Source organism: Eublepharis macularius, chromosome 16, assembly GCF_028583425.1.
Source record: "Eublepharis macularius isolate TG4126 chromosome 16, MPM_Emac_v1.0, whole genome shotgun sequence".
NCBI classification, from domain to species: Eukaryota; Metazoa; Chordata; class Lepidosauria; order Squamata; family Eublepharidae; genus Eublepharis; species Eublepharis macularius.
Window position 1 is genome coordinate 36389167 of NC_072805.1, and position 25480 is coordinate 36414646.

The 25480-nt window shown below is 44.1% G+C and overlaps 1 protein-coding gene across 1 annotated transcript in view; it reads right to left on the minus strand.

Annotated features, from left to right (window-relative positions):
- Nucleotides 1–5064: 5064 nt before the first annotated feature.
- The window catches only part of VPS35 (VPS35 retromer complex component), a 29471-nt gene continuing 9055 nt past the window's right edge, over nucleotides 5065–25480 (minus strand). Inside the window, exons 5-17 of the mRNA XM_055000840.1 lie at nucleotides 23610–23792; nucleotides 22353–22566; nucleotides 20824–20907; nucleotides 19690–19799; nucleotides 17673–17769; nucleotides 16697–16845; nucleotides 15701–15908; nucleotides 14502–14657; nucleotides 10996–11118; nucleotides 10465–10644; nucleotides 8428–8667; nucleotides 7324–7467; nucleotides 5065–6089 (exon numbers count right to left, since the gene is read on the minus strand). Coding sequence (XP_054856815.1) covers nucleotides 5910–6089; nucleotides 7324–7467; nucleotides 8428–8667; nucleotides 10465–10644; nucleotides 10996–11118; nucleotides 14502–14657; nucleotides 15701–15908; nucleotides 16697–16845; nucleotides 17673–17769; nucleotides 19690–19799; nucleotides 20824–20907; nucleotides 22353–22566; nucleotides 23610–23792 — 2068 coding nt within the window. The 3' untranslated portion in view covers nucleotides 5065–5909. The remainder of the gene's footprint in view (nucleotides 6090–7323; nucleotides 7468–8427; nucleotides 8668–10464; nucleotides 10645–10995; nucleotides 11119–14501; nucleotides 14658–15700; nucleotides 15909–16696; nucleotides 16846–17672; nucleotides 17770–19689; nucleotides 19800–20823; nucleotides 20908–22352; nucleotides 22567–23609; nucleotides 23793–25480) is intronic.

The following is a 25480-nucleotide window of genomic DNA, read 5'->3' on the forward strand; positions in this document are numbered from 1 at the left end:
CAGTAATGCTATGAAACCCCGCTCATCAAGAACTTCCCATGAGCATCACAACTGAACTCTAGCACAACTTCCTCTTTCACACACGCACACTCAAACGTTAAGCTCCCGCCATAGTTACATTCTTCCTTCATAGATCCTGAAAGAATCCTAGAGAATGGTTTTTCAACAGATAGGGCCCCGTTATAAAACCATTGCACACTTCCAGCTCTCTAGGAGTGAGAGGGGAGAAAAGTCTAAGTCTTAGCTGTGAAAAGAGCCAATGTTCAGCCATTTACCTCATTGCATGTGAACGAAAACTCGTGACTCCAGCTCGCGCAGCCAGAAATGGTTGTTGAGTCTAGAGTGCCTAGAAATATAAGCAAGTCATCAGAGGATAACCTTTGCATCTGTAATTTCACTTCCAGCAGTTAGCATCATATAATATCTGCATCACCAGCGTAACACCACGTTAAGTTGCCTTCCACACAGCAGTTACCATGTTTCAGTCATAAGTAACACAGGCTTAGGAGTTCCTCCAGTCTTCGCTAGCCAATATGGACCATGAACTAGAAGCAAGACCAACACTATGTTGTCTGTTCAAGCTTTCGGAAGTCTGATTCAACCAACTTTAAATGGCCATATCTTTGTGTGCCAATGCCTCCCATAGCCAGTGGACATCTCAACCAGAAGTATCCCTCGGGTTCCCCCTGTGTACTGTTGCATCTCATTTAGACCAAGGAATGGATGAAACGTTGAGTAAGCAAACACCTGGTGGCTCATGTGTTGAAATACTGGATGAGATGCGAACAAAGAGAGAGGAAAATATTCCAGTTGCTAAGAGATGGGTTCACTGGAGCTATGCAGCAATTGACTGCATGCTGAGACAATTACGTTACTGTGAACTTGGTTAGATAAAAACCAACATTCACCCTCTCCATGGAGGTAAGAAACTGGGTCGACGAACATTTCAACTCTTGGCCCAAACCTACACTGCGCAAAACACTTGCTATGGGTTCTCTGTAATTCATATAACAGCCCCATCAAACATGCCAGTAATGTCAACATCTTACCAATGAAGGGAAAGAACTAACACCTTACCTAGGGCTATATCAGTAGTCATCCCCAACATGGTGCCCAGGGGCACCATGGCACCTGTCCATGGTTTCCTGGTGCCTGTTTGCTTTGTGGAACAAATGCTTTGGAAACAAAGCAAGCAGCCAATCCTAGCTTTCCTCCACCTCATCGGAACAGGAGAACCCAGAAACCACTGGTGCTTGGCAGGTGATTTCTCAGCATTTTGCAATTAGCCCCAGTACCCCATGGCAGCCATTTTGTGGTGCTGCCCACTCAGTTCTCGAAGTTTTAGAAGTGCCCATAGGCTGCTTAAGATTGGGAACCCCTGCTGTACAGTGAGTTTATAGCTGAGGTTATAGATGAGTTCTGGCTTAGCTGCACCACCTCTCAACAGCAACCTGGGTCAGGGGTCAAGTTCTGAACTGCTTTACAGAAGACAGGTTTCAGCATTTGGCTTACAACAAATTAGATCCACCTGCCTGTCAACACATGGCCTTGCCCCTTAGTTCAACAGTACACCACGTGGGTTGTGCATATAGACGACCTTGGTTCAATCTCCAGCATATAGAAGACTTTGCTTTAATCTCCAGCAAGATCTCACAGCTGGAAAAGTCCTTGAAGATCACTGTCCGAGTAGACAATACCAGACCAACATTTAATCAAGGAGGCGGTATCTTCATACGTTCGTCTCAACCAATATGGAGTCAGAACATAACCTCGTTGCCTCTATTGCAAAAGCTTAAGCTCGGTGTCCTAAAATAAGATTTGGGAGCCAAAGTTGCATAGAATGGCACTCCAATTACACGAATCATCATGAGAAACCCGACTCTTATTTTTAAGCCATTTGAGGGTGGGGGCAGGGAGAAGAAGAAGCAATGAAATCTCAAACTCATGCCTGGAGCAAATTGGATGAGAGTTAATAAACTGAAGTTCAACCCAAACGAGATGGGTGCTTTTGTGTATTCAGGAAATTGGTATCAACCAGAACTGGACAGGGATGTTTCTTCCCCCACCTCAAGAACCGAGTTCACAGCTCAGAGGCGCTCCTAGATGAGACTTTTTTATTCTGGAGACCAAGAAAAATCTTTGTATCATAAGAAAAGATCAAGAGTCCAGTAGCACCTATAAGACTAACAAAATTTACAGTAGAATATGAGCTTTCATGAATCACAGCTCACTTCTTCAGATACCTGATACCTTCAGATACCTGAAAAAGCTGTGGCTCATGAAAGCTCATACCCTACCAAAAATTTTGTTAGTCTTATAGGTGCTCGTGGACTCTTGCTCTTTTTTACCGCTACAGACAGACAAACATGGCTACCCATCTTGATTTTTGTAACAAAGCGCTTTAGGCTGGTGCACCAGCTGTTCTCTCTCTTGGATAAAGAGCTTTGCTAGCTCTTCACATTGGTAACGTTCATATTAACTATTGAACTAGCAGGCCTTCCAAGTGCTAGTTTCATCGGACAGGTCTTCGATGGCTTTGAACCAGGACAACCGAATGACTCCCTTCTTCCACATGAACTTCCCCATCCTGGTCGGAGTGCCTCCATCTTCGGAGATTAGGCTGGTGGTGAATAGATCCAGGGCCTGGTCTTTGATGGTGGCCCATATATGGAGTCCCCTCCCTACAGAAATGTGAGTGGCACCAAGCGTATCACCTCTCCAGGACTAAGTCAAAGAGTCTTTATCTTGTTCTGACCTTTTGACAATTACGCCGTTTCACGTCAAGAGGCTGCTGTTTCATCTTGCATTTTGTTTGTAGGCTTCGTGTCGTTTCTAATTCCTTGGGGCCACCGGAGGGCTTTGGAGGCAGCATACAACTAAAAATGAAAGGATTCCAATTGTAAGGGAGCCCAGGTGCAGCCTACACACTCCACACACACTCCCTTGGAACAAGACAGCTGTTCTAAACTGCTGACATACATTCTCAGCATGGCGCACACATGGATCTGTGAAACGTTTTACAGTTATTAAAATAAAGGTGGTTCGTAACAAGTACTATTTTATGACAAATTTTTTTCCAACTCTGTCGATTGCAGCTATTTAGCATTAAGGCCAAACAATTATTCAATTTCTAGTTATGCACTCAAGTCGTTGGGCTGCGAATCAGCACTTTACTGGTTCGAATCCCACTACTGCCATGAGCTCAGTAGGTGGCATTGGGTAAGCCACTCCTCTCAGCCCCAGCTCCTCAGCAGTATTGTGGGGGTAATAACACTAACTTGCTTACTGCTCTGGGTGGGGCACTAATCTGTCCAGAAGGGCAGTATATAAGCACAGATGATGATGATGATCAGGGCTTTTTTTTCTGGGGAAACAGGTGGTGGAACTCAGGGTAGTGTTTGCCAGCACCTGGGACAACTCCCCACAGGAGGTGGCTACCCTGCCACTACGCACACACACTTTCCACGTGTGCTCCTGGGATTGCACGATGACGTCATTCCACAGGGCTCCACAGCAAGGGGCTCTTTAAATTTTAAACTCCCGTGCTTCAACTGCTTGGTGGGAACTTCCCAGCCAGGCAGCTCAAGCGAACCAGTGTGGTTTAAATGCCCTTTTTCCTGCCGCTGCACAGTGGCACGGAAAGGGGCATTTAAACCCCGGCTTCAGCTGCTTGGCAGGGACTTCCCAGCCAGGCAGACCAAGAGAGCCGGTGTGGTTTAAATGCCCCTTTCCGTGCAGTTGGTAAAGACCTAACTGAAGTACCAACACACACATAGCATTCTATGCAAAATTATCATTGCTATATAGCAACTGCAGCTGTGTTGATCACTTGGATACAGAGCTAGAGGAGTTAGAAAACCTAACACAACGAAGGTTTGTGAAACAGGGAGGTCTTGACAGTTACCCTACTGGGTCCAAGCAGACAGGACGGCAACTCTACAAAATACAGAAGTGGAACTCCATGACCAACCTGGGAGCCATCTGGCTCACGCTGCAGGTGACAGAATAGATCAAGGAGGACTTCTGATACAAATTAGTAAGATACATTCTTCTGTCCTTAGGCAGCCTAAGTGGGGCTTGCACAAAGTCAAGACTCCCAACAGGCATTCAAAAACCAAAAAGCAGCCAAAGAACCTTTTCTCTTAACCTCAAGGAGCCTGGCACGAAGATGGAGCAGCCCAAAGAATGCTTTATATTGATACTGGGGGATAAGATGAAACTTCATGTGTTCAAACGTGTCTTTAAAAAATTGTATGTGAGGCACAGCACACTTTCAGGGCCTTGTGGGAAGGGGCCGTAGCTTGGCGGGGGAGCAACTGGCTTGCATGAAAGGATTTCAAGGTTCAGTCCCGACCCTCTCCTGTGAAGAAACCTTCAGATAATAATAATAGTAATAACATTTGATTTGTATACCACCTTCAGGACAACTTAATGCTCACTCAGAGCAGTTTACAAAGTGTGTTATTATTATCCTCACAACAATCACCCTGTGAGGTGGGTGGGGCTGAGAGAGCTCTGAGAGTGCTGTCACTGATCCAAGGTCACGCAGCTGGCTTCAAGCGGAGGAGTGGGGAATCAAACCTGGCTCTCCAGATTAGAGTCCTGCTGCTCTTAAGTGACTGACCCAAGGTCACGCAGCTGGCTTCAAGCGGCGGAGTGGGGAATCAAACCTGGCTCTCCAGATTAGAGTCCTGTCGCTCTTAACCACTACACCAAACTGGATGCACAGGTTGGGAAAGACCCTTCTCAACCCTGCCAATCATAGCAGATCACACTGAGCTAGGACGGACCAATCCTGTGTCTCAGTAGAAGGCAACTGCATACTTATATGAGGGGCTATGGCTGAGGTAGAGCATCTGTTTGATGTGCAAAAGGTCCTAATCGCCAGCGTCTCCAGTGAAAAGGATCAGGTAGGAGGCGATTTGAAAGACCTCTGCCTGAGACCCTGGAGAGCAGCTGCCTGCATAGACAATGCTGACCTTGGTTCAGAATAAGGCAACTTCATGCATTCATACATGGTTGATGACCACGTTAGGCGCTAACCATACCAGAAGACAGACAGAGTCACTTGTTAATAGCAACTTTTATTGTTTTCACTGGTGCAAATTCATGATAGAACTGTGTAATACATCCCTCCCTCCCCCAGACCTGGCCAATTTTACAGTAATGAAGGTTATACATATAACTATATAGACCACAATTTATCCATTACTTTTCCTTAATACTATGCTGGAAACAAAAAGTTACCTTCTTGAGAAATATGCCCCGTGTTAACAATCTGACTGTCACGGAGGCTCCATATGCAAAATATAGCTTCTGGGTTTTGAGCGCTGACTGCTTAAACTCCAAAAACATGCATTTATTTATTGGGAGACGGAAGGACAAAAACAGGATATAATTTGCTGCATTTTTTAAAACATGAAAAAAGCCAAATCCCACATACAGGAAAATGGGAAGGGGGGGAATTCTATAAAAATAAACCAAATACACATCTATAACACTTGAAAATGGAAAGCCAGATTAGACATTAGAAGAGGACAGAAAATAAAGGAGCCACAGAATTAGGAGGAGACAGAAATTAAGATTGTGGAAGGCAGGGCAAGGAAACTGCAGGAGATTTTTAAAGAGAAGGGCTTCTCAGCCATGCTAACTTCCTGACGGTATCAGTCGATCAAGCCGCTGGTCCAAACTGTTGGAACATTTGGGAGAAGAAGTGTTCAGAAGCGCAACACTGAACGAGTCACACAGCAGGGGGGAAGAAAAGCAACCAAGTAGCCAAAGTTGGCACTTCCGAAAGGCACAATCTATGAACTCTAGCGTAAGGAAAAAAAAATCATGTACTCTGTGTAAATAAGAAAGATAAGCAGGACAGTGAGCGCACAAGCTATTTTTCTTTTTCCTTTTCCTTTTTAAATGATCAGCCCTTCGTAGATGGGCCCCTCGGACTCCGGCGACTCCCTCCTCAATCGCAAGTGCTCCAGCGTGTTGTGAAAGTGTTTGTTGATTTGCTCGGTTTCCTCTGTCGATTCCAGGCTCGGAAGGTCTTCCCGGATTTTCTGTATGAGCTGATTCAAAACCTGAATTGTCACCTAGATATACAGAAGGCAAGGAGATAGAAATAAGTCAAGAGATAGTTATGACTACCTGGAGAGAAAGAGAGTGTTTTCAGCAGAGCTTTTTTTCAGCTGGAACGCAGTGGAACGGAGTTCTGGAACCTCTTGAAAATGGTCACATGGCTGGTGGCCCCGCCCCCTGATCTCCAGACAGAGGGGAGTTGAGATTGCCCTCTGTGCCACTCCAGCAGCACGGAGGGCAATCTAAACTCCCCTCTGTCTGGAGATCAGGGGGCGGGGCCACCAGCCATGTGACCATTTTTTCTGAGGGCAACCCACTGAGTTCCACCACCTCTTTTCCCAGAAAAAAGCCCTGGTTTTCAGTATATTGGGAGGGAGAAGCCACTTAGCTGGGATGGGAGAACTGCTAAGATTATTTTTTGCGGATAACAAGGTCTGTAGTACACTTATGCTTAGACAAGCGTAAAAAAAGGCACTCAACTGAACTACCCAGTGCTTCCCAAACTATGCTGCAAGGAACTCTGGTCTCTACCCCAACTTTAAAAAGGCCCTATGAGAAGACTGGCAATAGCAAAGGAAGTTCCCGGAAGAAAGTACACCTTGCCCAAAGCTATCAATTTTCCCCTAAGACGAATCCAACTACATCCCATGCATTGCAAGCCTAACATTGAACATTATGTGAAAACATGAGCAACGGAATCTCAACGAAGTGCATGCTTGGTGCAAGGCATTTTCCAGAGGTGGCGATCTGGAGTAAAGGAGGAAGAACAGACAGCAAGCTGTGCCTAAGCCTTTCCCACTCTGCAAATCCTCTACCCCCGATGTTTCCAACCACATGATTTCAGACAAGCATTTGCAACCCTCCTCCGTTCCTGGGCCTCTCCCCTTCACCGTTATCCTCCCACATTAACACGACTCTGCTTCTACTCCTCCCTTCTCCAAGGGAGGATCGGTCATTAAGGGCACTAGGAAAAGTCCCAGTGGACCAATAGCCGAGCAAGGAATACCTGAGCCCTGTGCAGGGCAGATGCTGTATTCTGCATGGCATGAAAAGGAGGCACCTGGCTGAGCCAGACACAGCTAAGGCGGGCTGAGGCAGGGAAGCAGGGACTTGCTTTCCTCCCAGTCTGTCCCTACCCTTCTCAAACCACTTTACAGGGAGGAAGCAGCAGGCATCTGCAACCAAAGTTTAGTTGGAAGCCTTAGAAACTGGAGCACCATCAGCATTCTTCAATACGGCATCGCTTACCGCATCGTTTTCCTTCTCGTAGAAGTAGATGTATCGGTTCAGAATCTCGATGAAGAGCTGAACTTGGAGAGAGGGGTCCATGCACTGATTGGCAATCTTTAACGCCTTTTTTAGGCACTCCATGACTCTCTTCCCGCCATGAAGCTAAGACAGCAAGCCAAGAAGAAAAAAATAGAGGCTGGTCTCTAGTTCCGCATCAATATGTTCACCAAGCTTCCCCATAACACCTAATACGCCCCTAAGTCAGTCCCTTGTTTTGTTCCACCGCCTTGGAATAGCGAGATTTTTCTTTATATGTACTCAAAAATCCATCACCACAAACGGAAGAGATATCCCAACACACAACATTTCATACACCCAACTACAGAAAAAAAAAACCCCGGAAGCATTGTTAACAACTTACAAAGAGGCATAAAGAAACGCTTTACCTTACCTTATTATCCCGTAACATTATAAAAAACGGCCAACAACCAATGCATTTATCTGAACACTGAAAATGATCTCTCTGGGTCCTTTAATATGCTAATTTCGTTAATAAAGTAGAATTCCACAAGGGGATGAACCAAGGTTTAAGGGACAGGATCTGAGTCAAAGGGCCAGCGCTCTTCTGGACTACCAACCTATACAGGTTTACTCAGAAGTCCATCCGACTATGTTAAATGAAGCTATTCCAAAATACTCAAGAGAAGGACTACGACTCAAGCAGGTCTCAAGTCAAGCAAGCCTTTATTGGCATATATAAAATATAAAATTTTAAATACAGAGACTCCATACAAAATGAGATTAAAATTACAGATAGGAGCAGGGCAGCAGGGCAGCAAAACCAGTACAGAATATGACTTGCCAGGGCGTATAGCCATGGCACTGTAGAGAAACTTAGCTACTCTTTCCGTTATTTCCTTATCTGGGTTGTCAAGCAGGAACTGAACCTTAAAATCATCAGAAAACCCTGAAAGTTGGGCTAAGATAGGATGTAGAAGATCCCGGCGAGGCGCCAGATAAAAAGGGCACAAGCAGATCTCATTGGCATCTAAATGGGCCCGACTTCCACGTAGAAAAGTAACACACACAAAAAACCCGCTCGCCCTTAAAGCAGCCTCTCACCTCTTCCCCGTTCTTGTCCGTGTTCCGGCCGGACCAGAAGAGATGAGCGCAGGTGCTGACAGCCCGGCACTGATCTGGCTTCTTCAGTAGTTTGGAGGCCGCCAAGGCGCACTGCGTTCTCAAGGGCTCATGGTTCTCCTCGCCGAAGCACTTCATCCGCTCGAACGTCCCAATTATCAAGGTGATTGCGGCCAGCTGCGCTTTTGAATCACTGATTTCGTCTTCATACAGAGAGAATGCCTGATTCAGACAAAAAGCAAAAGTGAAGGGGGGGAGGTGTTAAGTAGTAAAGTCTGATTACCACTTTTCCTTCTGCCAAAAAAAAAAAAAGCCCAAGCTACTAGTAATCAGTCTAAGTTCTCTGCACAGTTTCAAAAAAGGGAATGCTTGCAACAGCTGTCAAAGAAACGGTGCGCTCTCGCCCGTAAGCCTGCATTTTTTCATTTGCTCACTCCACTTTTGACCCAAAGCAGCTTACAACATTCTCCCCTCCTCCCCTTTATCTTCATAACCATCATCCTACAAAGTGACTGGCCCGTGGTAACCCAGTGGGCTTCCACAGCAGAGCAGAAGTTCAAACCTTGGTCTCCCAGCTCCTAGCGTGACGCCAACCACTACTCCACATGGGCTCGCTTTAAAGCAAGGCTTCCCCTTGTGCAAACAGAAATGCAAGGGAAAGACAGAAGTAGGCACTAGCGCCATGTCAGACTCATTGTATGCCCACTCGCATTTCTGCTTACAAATCTTGTGCAATCAATTTCTGGGCACTATAATGTAGCGGCAGGAAATTTCTGGGCACTGTAATATAGCGGCAGGAAATTTCTGGGCGCTGTAATGTAGCAGCAGGAATTTTCTGGGCACTAATATAGCGGCAGGAAATTTCTGGGCACTGTAATATAGCGGCAGAAAATTTCTGGGCGCTGTAATGTAGCAGCAGCAATTTTCTGGGCACTAATATAGCGGCAGGAAATTTCTAGGCGCTGTAATGTAGCGGCAGGAAATTTCTGGGCACTGTAATGTAGCGGCAGGAAATTTCTGGGCACTGTAATGTAGCGGCAGGAAATTTCTGGGCACTAATATAGCGGCAGGAAATTTCTAGGCGCTGTAATGTAGCAGCAGGAAATTTCTGGGCACTAATATAGCGGCAGGAAATTTCTGGGCACTAATGTAGCGGCAGGAAATTTCTGGGCGCTGTAATGTAGCGGCAGGAAATTTCTGGGCACTAATGTAGCGACAGGAAATTTCTGGGCACTAATGTAGCGGCAGGAAATTTCTGGGCGCTGTAATGTAGCAGCAGGAATTTTCTGGGCACTAATATAGCGGCAGGAAATTTCTAGGCACTAATGTAGCGGCAGGAAATTTCTGGGCGCTGTAATGTAGCAGCAGGAATTTTCTGGGCACTAATATAGCGGCAGGAAATTTCTAGGCACTATAATATATCGGCAGATCTTGCGCAAGCAGATCTGTGCCATACCTATTTATGTTTCCCACATCTGTGTCATTGTATCCAAGCAAAATAGTAAAAAGTCCAGTAGCACCTTTAAGTCTAGCCAACCTTATTGTAGCATAAGCTTTTGAGAGCCACAGCTCTCTCTCTCATCTATCTCTCTCACAGCTCTCATCTAACGAGGAGGGCTGTGGCTCTCGAAAGCTTAACGCTACAATAAAGTTGGTTAGTCTTAAAGATGCTACTGGACTCTTTACTATTTTGCTACTACAGACCAACAGGGCTAACTCCTCTGGATTTGTATCCAAGCATATTGTGAAGGGGTGAATTGAGATAGATCAAGCAAAAAACTGGTACGGTCCAACCCAAGACACAGTCCAATTATGCCCCCCCCCAATAGGAATCACAGATATCAAATCAAAGAAATCACATTTCGAGTTCTATAGGGCAGCTCCACTCCAATAAAAAGATGAAATCAAGGGGCCTGAGTGTACCTCATTGCCCACTGGAATATGGCACAGCTGTTGAACTAAGATTTCTACACAGTTTCTGTGTTGTTTTTAAATACAGAAAAAATGTGGATTCCCCACCTGGGACATGAATTCATAGGCCACCGTTTCGTGGTTCTCAAACCCAATTTCCCCCGCAGCGAGAGCCCCTTGGAGGAAGAGGCGCAGGGGCAGCTCTGCCAGCTCAGCTTTGATCAAAGCACTGATTGTCTGATGCGCAAAGGAAAAGATTTTCTGGCATTTCTTCTCCCATTTGTCATCCTTTCAAAAAAAGAGAGGGGAAGAGAGAAACAGGTTGAAATTAAAACAGAGGGTTAAAAACCAGCAAAGAAGGGGAATCAAACCGAGTAACAACCCCGGTGTAGAACTCCATTCACAAAGAGCACTCTTATTTACTCTTGCATATTGCTAAGCTTTACATTTTACAAAGTTTTACCTTCTACATCAGCCACTTTGAGAACGCTTAGGGGTGAAAAGCAGAGTGCAGAGTAAGACAAACACATGGCACTTTTGAGGCCTTTCTACTCAGCTATCTCCAGCCCACCTCCTGGTCTTTTTCGAGACCAGAGATGAAAACTACACCCAACAGGCAATGTCAACTCACGCACTCACCACTTTGGAGTTCTCCTTATAGCGGAACGCGAGCTGGTAGGCCGCAAAGACCAAAGGCGGCAGCGTGAAACGGATGCGCTGGTTCCCTCCTGCGCCGAAGTGCTTCCGAGCCGTGTTTAAGATCTAAAACAAGAGAAGAGTCTTTACGTTGGTGTATCCAGGCCCAGAGAGAGATGGAACATTGCAAGAAAAGGAAAAACCAACTTCGTACGTCAAAGAATGTGAATCAAGAGATTTGGATATGGAAGGGACATCCTGGGAAAAGCAAGGGCGGAAAAGCCAAGGCAGTTACAAGCAAGTGGGAGCTTTAGCATCCCTTGGGAGGGGAGCTATAGCTGGAACTATTCTCAATAAATTTCATTTCTCAGCCTTTATATTTCTTCAAAGATGGTTTGAAATTTTTTTTTTAAATTAAGTCAACCTTTTGCAAGAAAGAAACAGAGTTGCAAAGTGTTCAATCCTTCCTGCAATTTAAGAAAACGCTAATGACTCTCTGTCCTTGAAACTATTCAGCAAGCCATAATGTGTATGTCTTAATTTTCTCTATTCAACAAGTCAGGCAGCTGGAAGGAAAAGAGGCTAAGGCCATTTACAGTATTTGTTTTTAAATCTGTATTTTCAGTTAAGCGATATCAACGTACTCCTCTCCTCCTTCGACCCTTCCCGGAAATGAACAGCTCGTAACAGTACATGCCCACGTTAGCATTAAAAATCAGAAAAGTCAATTTAAACCAGCAAAAATTAAATAATGCAATACAATCCCACACATTTTTAGACCACCCTTCTTCCAAAGAGCTCAGGGAAGCATACATGTCTCTTCCTTCCTCTTTTTTATACTCACCATCAATCCTGTGATGTTGACTAAGCTGAGAGTCGGAATCAGAGAGAAACGCTCCCTGACTGGCCCAGAGTCAACCAAGCACGTTTCATGACAAAAAGTAGAAACGTGAACCAGGATCTTCCAGATCTTAGTCCAATACTAATCACACCACCACTAGAAAACACACGCACACACAGGCTCTTGTGAGATGTGCCATCAAGTCGCCTCCAACCTATGGCGATCCTACGAATGAGAGACCTCCAAAATGTCCTATCATTAACAGATTTGCTCAGATCCTGCAAACTGGAGGAGTTGGCTTCTTTTATTGAGTCAAGCCATCTCATTTTGGGTCTTCCTCTTTTCCTACTGCCTTCCACCTTTCCTAGCATTATTGACTTTTCCAGAGAATCTTATCTTCTCATGATAAGTACTTCGCAAAGTACGATAGCCTCAGTTTTGCCATTTTAGCTTCTAGGAAGAATTCACAAGAGCCTGTACCAGTTTATAAAACCTATGCCCTTTAAACCTTTTCCAAAAACTATTGTAAACATAAGTCATTTTGCAAATCACTGCAGGCAGGTTTCCTAGAGAGGTGGCAAAAAAAATTTCTAATAATAAATAAAATGGCAGCCATTTTTCCAGATGCCATGTTTCTGGTTGGCCAAGCTAAATTTGCAGACCAGAAGAGAGAAAAATTTATCCTCCAAATTTAGTAATTCACTGTAAAGTCATGGTGCCCAAGGCGATGTGTCGTGTAGGAAATGCACAGACAACAACATAGTTTCAGAAGTCTTTTGTTTCCCCATTTATCATTGGATCCACGGTTATTTCTTTTTGATGTTGTGAAATATGCAATATCCGGAGAGTATTACAAAACAGGTCCGTGTTTGTAAACTGCTGCAAGATTCCTCTCCAGAAAATGATGGAAACTGTTCACAACCCGCAAAAACAGCAGAGGGGGATCAGCTACCAAAAGACTGTGAATTAACTAGATTAATGACGTTAACAACTCTCAAAAAGACCGGCGTATAAAATTACCAACTGTGACTCATAGTTGGAGGCCAATACGTCTATTCATAACACAGAAACGTGAGCCAGATGACGAATCTCCCACAACACATGCAGCCATTATAATTATTTTAGTCACAAACGTGTGCGCGCACATGTGAGATGATCATTGCTAAATAAAGATTCTCCTGTCTCTCTCTAGCACCTGCTATAAACTAGGTATACTCAAGGGTGGAAGCACGCCATCTTTGGAAAAATCTGGAACAACACAATAGGGCTGAAAACTTAATTACAGAAGTTTGCTTAATTTTCTTAACTGTCCCTTTTCCCCATGACCTAAACCTGGCCCCAAAGTTTAGCAGAGGAACGGACCACCACACTGCTTCAGGGTGGACATTCATGTTTAAAACTTCTTCCTACGTTAAAAACTTATGCAAATAGAAAACTAAGCAAAGAGGAGGACAGATCGTTGTTTTCTCTCCCCACAGCTCATTTTCTATTTATTTGCATGGATGTGTTTATGGGAAGACACAAAAGTTGGGGAGACTCTCTTCTTATATATGATTACAGCAGCAAGATTACTTTATGCACAAAACTGGAAGAGTTCGATCGACACTGTTCCAATGGAGCAACGGCTGACGAAGGTGCTGGAATTTGCAAAGATGGCAAAACTTACTTCATTGATTAGAAAGAGAGCCAGTTTGGTGTCGTGGTTAAGAGCAGCTGGACTCTAATCTGATTCCCCACTCCTCCGCTTGAAGCCAGCTGGGTGACCTCGGGTCAGTCACAGCTTCTAGGAGCTCTCTCAGCCCCACCCACCTCACAGGGTGATTGTTGTTGTGGGGATAATAATAATAAACTTTGTAAACAGCTCTGAGTGGATGTTAAATTGTTCTGAAGGGCAATATATAAATTTATTATTATTATTATAAAACTCAATACGTTCGTTTGTTGATTAATAGAAACCCTCCATAGATTATTTACACGACATAGATAATAATGATATAATGATTTGTGGTTTTATGGACTAAGGAATTTGGATATTAGAAAAAAGAGTTTTTAATCATTACTTAGAGTAAATTTGAAAATGATACCAATATTTACTGCAGAGAAAATCGGAAACCCTTTTAGTTTATTTAGTCTGTTCTTTCTTTTTATGGTATTATTTGTATGTTTTGTTATTCCTGTATGCTGGTTAGTTGTTTTTGTTTGTTTTATTATTTTTTGTGTAATTGTAGGTTTTTAGGTTTTTTCCCTTTTTGTTATATAAAACTATTAATTGAAAAAAAAGGAAGACAATTGTTGGAATCCATAATCCAGTTTGAATGGGTGCCTCCCATTCTACCTCCTCAGTATTTTACCTCCTCATTCTCTGATATGCAGAACTTGAGTCCAGTGGTACATTAGAAACCAACAAGATTTTCGGAGCGTAAGCTTTCGAGAGTTAGAGCTCCCTTCTTCAGATGCAAGTAGTCTGAAGAAGGGAGCTCTGACTCTCGAAAACTCATACCTTGAAAATCTTGTTGGTCTCTAAGGTGCCACTGGACTCAAATCCTGCTTGTCCCTGCATGGTTCATCTATGGAAACACTAACTATGCATGACTTTGATCATATCATCGGTGAATTATGCACTGGATTATCAAAGGGTCACACTGAAGGCGCAATGAAGCGTTCATACCAGGTACTGTTGGTCAGGATCTTCGGAACGAAGGAGGTGAATAAACCTGCCCACCAGGCCCTGCTCGTCGGCGAAATCCTCGGGGTCCGGATCTTCAGCGGGCTGATCTGGCTGATCCTGGATCAGCGTGGATACAAGATTCATGATGGAGTCTACCTATAATGGGAAAATAAAATTACATTAGGTTTGAAAGGCCTATGGCTCTGAATGAGAGCTCCCAGAAAACAGTAACAGCGTAACTGTCCAAACGCAGCCAGGCAGCAGAAAACTGTATTGACAGTTTTTAATGTTAAAAGTATCTGAGCTAGGAAGGAAGAACAGCTCAGTTGCAGGGAGGTAAGATGCAGAAGTTGGGGGGGGGATCAGTTAAAACTGCCACCCACATCTCCAGGAACAGTTCAGACACATGAATGGTGGTCCCAGCACATCTGGTACAGCCGTCATTTGCCAAGTGTAAGGATAAGTCTAGCCAAGCTACCTCCTCTACCCCCTAAGTGTCAAATATGCCCAACAATCACCAACCCAAACCGTTACTGCAAGGAAGATACAATCAGCCAGGTGTCCTCCTACTTTATACAGTACATGTCAAAGACTAGTGAGTCACAAATCAGCCGAACACTTAACTAACAGTAAGAAATACCATTTGTGAAGGGCAAAGTCTAACAAATACTGGACTCTATAACTGGTACCTGCTGCTTATCCAAGTCCTGGACCCTTTCGGACAAGTAAGATCTGCTTGGTTCTCACCATTAGGTGAATGCAAAAACCCACCCCCAGCCCTAATTTCCTGTCCCTGAGGAACTGAGGAGGAAGAAAAAGTGGTTTCCGCATACTGACGTTCTAGGAATTTCCCATAGGCTCTATAGCAAAGACCACAGAGACGAAGGGAGGCAAGCCTAGAATATCACCCAGAAGTGAGATCACATCCACCCCTAACTTCACCCTTCCCAAGCACCACCACTCCAAATTTCCTCACATTTTCTGAGGCAGAATTGGGACCCCTACACACAGACATAACAGTAAAGATGTATTTTCTTGATTTAATGCATCAGAAGTTAATCTGCATTAAAATATTCCTTCTATGAGAAGAGTTTTAGCTGGCTACAATTCCATAGACTGGGCAAGGCACCCTTTATTCCTCCTTTCCAATGCTACAATTCTATAAAGTAGCTGGGTGTTGGCTCACGCCATTTCTTTACCTGGTCTTGGGAGACGATTTCCGTGTTATAATCTAGCACATTGCTAAGCACGTAACAACTCATGCTCTTTCTGGACTCGTAGTCGAAATACTCGAAAAGGGGATGGAAATGTTTCAGCTTCAAGACGGTAAGGGCGTTGTTGTAAGTATCAATGGGGATCTTCAAGAGCCGTGTCAGCTCCTTTGAAACAGCACTGCTCGTTGCGATGCTAAAGACAGAAGAGATAATAGATTGGCAAACCTCAAATCTTTTATACTCGAGCCCCTTCTCTTAAGAAGTCGGCCTCTTGGGAAGCGCAGAATAAATGGCAGGAGCAGAGATCAAAAACGGAATGATTTTCCACAAGGTTCGGGTAACACGAACATTCCAGCTTGTTTTTGGTTGGGGGGTTGAGCAATTTGGGTCACCACCCAAACGCATTGCTTTCCTATTTTATGATTTTAATGCTCTTTTTATTGTTATTTGTTTATTTATGTTGTAATCCGCTTTGAGCCCATTTACGGGGAAAGCGGATAATAAATCCAATAAATGAAACAAAATGCTTGCCCAGGTCAAAACGTGCAGAAGCGATACGCTGTTAAGATCAGAGTCGTTTTGAAAGTATCACATCAGAGAGGAAATAAACACAAAACACAAAACAAACACTGAGGTTCGGTCAGCATTGTGGTTCCTCATTCACAAGAACGCTGCTTTTGTTCAAGGAGTTTCTACTCCCCTAACACCCACCCACCAATTAGAAGATACTGCCTTGTAGGCTACAAAAAGGGGAGCCCACATGGTATAGTGGACAGTCTCTGGGGAGATCGGGGTTCAGACCTTCACTTGCCATAAAGCTCACTGGGTGGCCATGGGTCAGTCATTTTCTCTGAACCCAACATCCCTCGCAGGGTTGTTTTGAAAATAAAATGCAGGAGTGGGAGAACTCTGCAAGTTCCTTGAAGGAGGGGCAGAATAAAAATATGCTGAACACACAAGCCAAAGAAAACAACCACTCACTGTTCGAGATTAAGCTTATTAAAGATTTCCACCGTAGTCTCCAGGACTTTGTCAACGTAGTCTACACGATCCGGGTAGCACTTCATGGCCAGGTTAATGAGAGAGACTTGCAAGGACACCACGTCCTCCGAAGGCATGTCTTGCCTGGACTGGAATTTGAACCAGCACAGAAGGAGGCAAGAGATTAACAGGGATCAGGAGTTGTATCAAAGTCCAAAAAACAAGAAAGGGCCCAATTGCTAATTTTGTTGTTTTACGATGGGATTCGCATCTAATCTCTCTACATCAACTTCTCCCTTCTCCCAAGGCACTGAGAATTTACACTTCAAAGACTCATGGTGTAAATCACACCAAGGCTTGTCTTCTCTCACATCTTTCCCTCTGAATATCTACCTGAAGAAGCAAGGTTTGTCTTAAAGCTTATAGTGAAATAAATGTTGTTAAGCTTCAAGTTGCCACTGGACTTTGTTTTATTTCCTTTATATAAGGGAGAACTGAATCCCCAACCTTGGCTCTAGGTCAGGCAATCAAACTCCAGCATAAAGTCATCCCAGAGAACGTGTCTCAGGTGGGTAGCCCCGTTGGTCTACAGTAGAAGAGCAAGATTCTGGTCTAGTAGCACCTTAAAGACTAACTATGGGCCAAGCTACAAGTGACGAATGACACTTGAACAGCAAGTGGATCAAGGGAAGAGCGAGTGGAGGGCAAGCGAACAGGGAGGAATACACTTGCTATTCAAGTGTCATTTGTCACTTGTAGTTTGGCCCTGGGCCTCCCTTATGGAACAGCAAGCTTCAAATCCAATAGCACCCTAAACGCCAACAAGAGTGTAAGCTTTCACAAGTCAAGCTTATATGCTGGAAACTCTTGTTCGTTTTCAAGGTGCTACTGGACTTGAGTCTTGCTGTTCTACTGCAGACCAACATGGCTACTCATCAGAAAATCCCTTGCTGAAATGAACCAACCCCAAACATACCTGTATGACGGTAGCCACCTGCTGGGAGAAAATGTCAAAGAGCTTTATATCAGCAGGGATTCCCGGTCCGTCCTCTCGATGAGCAAACAGCGCGAGCCTGAAGCCAGAGAAAGGGAGTTGAGCAAGATCCAGACTACATTATGCCCCTTGATTTATGCACTTTGGTTTCATAGAGATTGGGAGTTAAAGCTTGGCTAGTGAAATAACAAACCTTAACTTTGCCTAACTTTGGCTGGATGGTACGCTTCATTTTTATTAGTCAGGCCAGAATGCCTATGAGACTTGTTAGACTGATGTAAGACGTTTGCCTATTTTTTTTTGTACTCCACCTTGAATCTCGTTAAGAAAGGTGGGCTATACATGAATAAAATAAAAATAAAATGCAGATTCTCTGCTGCAAGGCCACACCTGTTTTAGTTCTTTTATTGTGATTTTTTTTAAATGACTCATTTCATTTATTCCCTGTCACGGGATGTTTTTGGGAAAGGTTTATTATAAACCAATTAGCCAAGTGGTGGATTTAAGACACAAGACGACGGATCAAGCTACACTTCGCAACAGGATTGCGGTTTCTCATTTTATTGCTCAGCTAACATGTCCCCAAAGCAGCTTACATAAACACCCAATTAAAATACAATTTGAAAAATCGCTAAAGTCACTCTTCAACAGATTAAACAAGAGGAGACAGGTACAGATAACAATCCCAGCTAAATTCATTAAAGCCAGCGTACCGCAGGGCCCTGTCTTCCACCAAAGCTCATAATTCCAGCTGCTTATAGAGCAGTGAGGACCAGAATATTAATTATTTTCTGTTAAATGCCAAAGTTCACGTACTTGAGTTTTCGCTTGTAAAATGGGACTTGCTGAGTGACCTTACAAAGGTTTGCTTGGAAGAACAATCCTATTGAAGCTCTTTCCCGGGTAAGCACGCTTCACATTGCAATCTCAGAATTACATTCTTTTAAGGAAGAGCTACGACTACTTTGGAAATGCAATCTGGCCTTAGCTGCCTGCCTCTCTTATTAAAGCCAAAAAAGCAGGAACAATCCAGCTCCCCGCTGCATTAAAGGTGTTTGCCAAACATGGCAGTTTGAAGATTTGGGGGGAATCTCTCAACAAGCACAGTATTGTTACACACAGAGAACTAAGTACACACAATGATTGTGTATGTTTGCACCCCTGCCTCTCAATATTTAAACCAGTCTGAAGGAAATGGGTACTCTACTCTAAAGGAGTATCTAAGGTTTATACAAAAAGTACCAACAAGTATGCAGAGGCAATAATAGAATGCATATAACTAAGGAGGCACCAATAAACAGCATTTCTCCTTTATTCAACTGTCCCTCTGTCCACTACAACCCCCAGACTATGGGCCAAGCTACAAGTGACGAATGACACTTGAACGGCAAGTGTATTTCTCCCTGTTCACTTGCCCTCCACTCAATCCACTTGCTGTTCAAGTGTCATTCGTCACTTGTAGCTTGGCTCTTAGAATCATAGAGTTGGAAGGGGCCATACAGACCATCTAGTCCAACCCCCTGCCCAGTGCAGGGGGTTGGACTTCTTTCATTCATAGAGGTTGGACTTCTTTCATTCTAGCCTCTTCTCCTTAGGCCACTGCCTACTTTAGCTCCTTCCTTCTGCCACGGCCCCCCACAGCTTTTTCCACAGCCTCCTGGGCTGTTCCTATTTCCAAGTAGTGCAGACACTATCCTAGGCCCAATAATCCTATATGATTTCTTTTTTCTAGCAGTGAATCCTACACGGATATTCCATGCATTAATTTTCAAATGCTGCGATTACAAGGTGAGCATTTTCTCATGTCACAATAGCTCAACTAATGGTTAGGAGCCAACTCCTATCCTAAATCAACAGACCATGATATGGAAACCATGAAAAGAGGTCAAGGGGGGCAGGGAATTAGCTCTTTGCAGATTTCCCCACCATCCATGGATCCATGTGCTAGCTTTCTCTCTATTCTAATCGTGCAAAGGCTTGAACCGGCATATATACTCACCTATCAATTAATGCAATAATAATATTTTTGACATTCACATTTTGGTGCAATTCTGCACATGCTCGGAGAAACGGATTCAAGGTCTGGAGGTGAAATTCATCAGGGAAAACCTAGAGACAGCAAAAAGTGTTAGTCGTTGGCCGATTCTGCCTCCCCTTCCCCCCCACCCTGCATATAGTGAAAGCCTCACACAGACACCCTATTCCAAAAGAATCTAAACCATCAAGTTATCTTCCAATCCTTAATCGTCATCCTCACACACTCTCGCTTCTTCCTACCCAAATCTACTACACATAACTATAAACCAGTAACACTGGGCATACTTAAGATGCTGTTTTATCATCCTTACATTACAGATAAAATGCACACTTCGACCAATTCCGTTCTCTCTGCTTTGATGCAGAGATCTGATGCACAAAAGGTAACTCCCATCCTTGCTGTACTTATGAGATGCCGAGCAAAATTTGAATCCAGGTCTCCATGCTTTTAAAGCATCGAATCATACCGAACATTCGAGTTCACCCTTGCACACTGAGGCAGCTATTTCCATTAACTCTAGAGTCTACACCAAAAGTGACCTGCTGGGAAAGATTTGATTAGCTCAGTTCGGACGGCAGTTCTCGAATCGCTCTCCTACATGTGACAGACCAGTGAGAGAATTTCTCCTCCTTACTATCTTATCACATGTGCCCTTTCTTGGAAGCTACCAGAGAGCCACATCATGTAATACATGCCAAAAAAAAGTAAACTCAGACTACACACTCAATTTCTGGACTTCACCACGTTCTTCACACTTCGAACATTACATGCAGAAGCTCAATTCAAATGGGATAACCGCATGTGAGTGTAATAGGTAAGCTGTGCTGATAGGGAGGGAGGGAGGGAAGATGCGACCTCAACTCCCTCGCCATAGAAAGCAGTTGAAGAAGCACATTGTCCGAACCAGGCCATTGAAGCTTGTCAGTTTTTGTAGCTTGCAATAAGCCAGGAAGAGGCAATTCCTTCCCCCTCATCTATCACCTCCAATTTCTTTACAGTGGTCATCATAACAAAGGGAGCCACAGGAAGAAAGCTGCTGCTACATGCCATTTATGTCCAGAGAGGTCAATCAAATCAAGCCGCCCGTGCGCCTACCTGTATGATACACTCCATGAGGTATTCTTGAGCTAGCGCATCCCTGCAATTGACGACTTGCTCCAATATGCCCGGCAAAACAATCTGCGAACCAGGAAGGAAAAGAGACATTAACGTTCCCTTCTCCTTCTCTTAGCAGCTACTTGCTTAATTTACAGTGATCTCCAGCAGGTCTCTGAAGAGGCAGCTCACGTGATTAACATGAAAGGAAAAATTGTAACTGTAAATTCATTAACATTCACAAACATTAAAAATCTAGCAGCATAAAGACAGCATAAAAATCACTCAGCAGCCGAAATGCTCCTCTCGTATATCCCAGTGTGGTGGAGAGAGCCCTCAAGTCATAGTTGACTCATGCCAACTCCTGGTGAGGTTTTCATGGCAAGAGAGATCGTTTGCCATTGCCGGCCTCTGCAACCCACCCTGGTCTTCGCTGGAGGTCTCCCATCCAATTACTAATCAAGGCTGACCCTGGTTAGCTTCTGAAATCTGACGAGCTCAGGCTCACCTGGGCTAACCAAGTCAGGGTGTATATCCCACTACAGATTTGAAAATTGGGATCTTTGGTTCTATCTGTTCTAGCCAGCATTAAAGGAGCCAAGGTGCAGATTTTTAAGAAGTACAACTATTATTTACTCCTCCACCCCGTATCTTATTACATTCCCATACCTTACCTATGAACCTACCCAACCTCTCTAATCGTCTTTGGAAGAAGCCTTGCTTTGGGGGCCCCTGCAAATTGAGATGGCAAGCCAGTCAAGTGGATTAAAGTGCATACCACACTAAAAATTTAAAAAACAGAGAGCCCTGCTTAGGTGTGTGTAATGTTGCTAGCTAAGCTAGGATTCAGTTGGCTGGTGTGCCTGTCTAACTAAACAAAACTCCCTATCAACGGGTCTAACCACCCAATCAATAAATGCTTACAAAATACTTAACAATACTACAAATTTTCGATGGTTTTTAAGTGCTCAGTATAAATACAATTCATACACAAATCATCAGATATAATAAATACATAAATACAAAAGTACAAACTTCTATCCGGTATGAAGGAAAGACTCTGGGTGGTCACAGAAATCCAGTACAATTCTTAAGTCCAGACAAAATGAACTCCTTGATACAGTAGAATGCGATGTAGTAAATTTCCAAGGTGCAGTGCAGAAGAAAGAAGAGTTCTAGGCAAAAAACTGTCCTCAAACCGACGTCCCTGCCCTACGGACAGTTGGCCGCATCCATTTCACACATTGTGCTCTTTATCACCGTGTTTTCTCAAGGGCAATACACATCTAAGACAATCCTCCAACGGAATACCCAATCAGCTTTCTGTCAAACTTTCATGTTTGCGGTCTCATATTTCAATGTGCTGGTGTGCATGTCTGCCATTTCATTTGTGAAGCCCTTAGAAAGCTCTTTAGGGCCCCGCTTGAGGCGGCTCACAATTAAAATTGCAGATTTATCAATATCAAGACAAGCAAGCCCCCACGACAAGCAAGCCACTGCCAAGATACAGAAGAGGGCCCCCTTCTCACCTGCTTGTATCTTTCTACATTGACTCCCTCCAGCTGGCTGAGACGGACCAGGTTGGTCCCCACGAGGATTCTTAGCTCCTGCCTCTCGCGCTCCCTCTTCTCGCGGTCCCGGCTGTGCCCCTGGTGCTGCATGCGCACCCAGAGCTTGTTCATCTCCGCAAAGTTCAGCAGCACAAAATCCATGGAGTCGCTGATGTCCCCGGTGGTTTCTTCACTGCAAGCCGAGAGAATAAATATAGCGATTTTGTACCCACTTCAAGGACATGAGAACAAGATGCCCTGGCTGTGGACTGTGATTTAACACCACGGGCATTTTGAGCTGGGAAGGGCGATGCTCATTAAATACTCTCTTTGAGCTCATACTTGACTTTGTTCACCACTCCGAGTGGGGCACTAATCTGTCTAGAAGAGCAGTATATAAGCGCAGTTATTATTATTAAAAGAACTTCTGGCTGGATTTAACACCAGAAAGGAATTAATCCATTTTCAGGCTGATGCCATATTAGGGAGTTGCGCATTTTTAAAAATCCAATTGTATTAATATTGCTTAATATACTGTTCCTTAAAGCCATCTGTTTGGTTGAAAGGAGGCTTAAAAATGCATGGAATAAACAAGTGTTAGACCAGTCAGGAACCCAAACACGGATTGCAGTTCGACACCATAAGACGCTCATAGCGGTGCTCTGCTCAGATGCTTTTAAACCTTCATTTTTTCTTCATTCTCTCTCCCTATTTTCTGCTGAGTTTCCTTATCTTTATGTTTTGTAGCTCTTATCATATCGATGTGGCTACGTAGACTTCGTTCCAGTCCCCCACCCCATCTTATGATATGAGAGCAAGGGAGTGGAAATAAAATATATATGAAAAAATTCAGTCTTATTAGGATATTGGAACTCAAGTGTGTAAGCCCCTTACTCATGGTTTTTTCATTCCCTGAGGAGAAAACACTAAGCTACTTCACAGCACGGAAGGAAACTGGTAGGGCTAGATTCTCTGATCTAGTTCTCTTTCCTGCTTCAGCGTTCCTTTCCCCAACAAGCTCATTTACAAAAGTTTCACACGGACAGCCAGCACGGTTCAGGGGTTGGACAATGGTATAGAAGAGCCGAGTGCAAATCCCACACAGCTCTGGGTGACAATGAGCCCGTCACATTTCTTCCCACCCAACTCGAAGGGTTGATATGAGGACAAAACGGGGAAACGAGGAGCCAAACTCTTTGAAGGAAGGATTTTTTTTTAAAGATCAGATGTTCTTACTCGGGTTGCTCTCCGTCATCAGGCAAGATATTCCGCGTGCACTGAAGAAGGTAGTTGCGGAGAAAGAGGCCTCTCAGAGGATGTTGGACTCCGCGACACATCTCCACCAAGTCTTTTAAAATATCCTTCCTGGACTGAGGGAAGGACTTCACGTAGACAACCCCAACTGTTATCAGTAAATAGCTGAAAAGATCAGAAGAAGAAAAGACTTTTTCAAAAAAAAAAATTCATTTACGAAGTGGAAGCGCATGCAGTAAAGCCACACCAGAGAATCCCCTCCACGGTCTTTCTGAACACTGTTCTTTCAATATCCGGCATCCTCCAGTTGCCGGGTATAAGATTCTTCCTGTTTCTCAAGCGGCTAACCCCAGATGCCTCTAGAAGGATTAGAAAGCATGGCCTGAGAAGCCGAAGCCTCGCATTACCTGGTGCCTCACCAGCAACTGGTAATTCAGAAGTACGCTGCCTCTGAACATGCAGGCCCCATTTACCTATCCTTTGTGATTGTGTCTAAAAACCCAGAGACAAGCCAGATCTTTGCATCTGGAAACTGCTTCACAGTCCCTTTGCAATTCAGGGCTTAGTATAAATAGGCTAATATATTTATTTCCTATAAACAGGGCTCATTTCGAGGGGGAACGCGCAGGAACACAGTTCTGGCAGTTCCCCAAAGAGGTCACATGTCAGGTGGCCCTGCCCACCTGACTCTTGCCCATTTTGGGCCCGTTTCGTACTAGATTGGGGCCGAAATGGCCCGGATCAGGCCTCTGACGGGTGGTGGATCACTCTCCCATTCAGCAGCGGCCCAATCATGACCATTTGGGGCCCCTTTTCAGCCCCTTTTTGCCAATTTGGGCCCAATTTCGCACCTGAATGGCCAGGCTTGGGTCCAAAGCAGCCAGGATAGGTGATGTCAGGGGGTGTGACATATGCAAATCAGTTATGCTAACGACAAATTTCTGGTGATGTCAAGGGGCGTGGCATATGCTAATGAGTTCCTCTAGCTCTTTTTCTATGAAATGACCCCTGCTTATAAGTCATCTGATAATTTGGGCGGGATTTATGCCACCTGGCTGTTTAATGTTGGGTTGTCCCAGTTATTAGGATTATGTTGTTTTACTGGTTGTATTCTGGTGGTTTCTTCCCAATTTTAACGTATACTATTTATTGAGGTTTTAATCTTTGTCAACCACTTTGGGTGTCATTAAAGGGAGAGGCAGCATAAAAAAATTGGAAAAATATTTTCTCCATACAAATGCAAGGCGACTTGCAAAAATTTAAAATCAATTTTTAAAAAACGCACGAAAAAGCACAAATCAGTGAAAACAAATGAAAAGCCCAACGTCTTGTACGCCGTAACCATCAGCACAAAAATCCCTGTCACATCCCTGGGCAACCCAGTCCTGGGGAAGGAAACGTGCAAACAGGGCACTGCCCTAAGCGTGCCAGCAACGCCAGCATGGGGCAGAAGGAGACACCCTGTGGGTTCACAGGGGCAGGGGGGAAGCACTTGACTGGGGCCAGCTAGGAGAGCAGCCAGCATTGAATCAGGCCAGACACATTTCTGGCTGTGGGACAGCAAGTATCTCTTCCCCCAAGCATGGGTGGCCCGGCTGCCTTACGTTTTAACCCTGTATAATAGAGTACAACAATAAGGAGGCTTTCCCAAAATTACAAACTACAGACAAATACCACGTGGGAAAGAAAATCAATAGCAGTGGAAAATAAATCCAAACACTTCTCAGTACATAAGTCAATACAAAAGTATTTTATGAACAATCTATTACTGTTGATTCACAAGTTCATATATGCTACTCTTACTTCTAAATTCATATATAATATTAAACACAATTTAATTTCCAATGCACCGT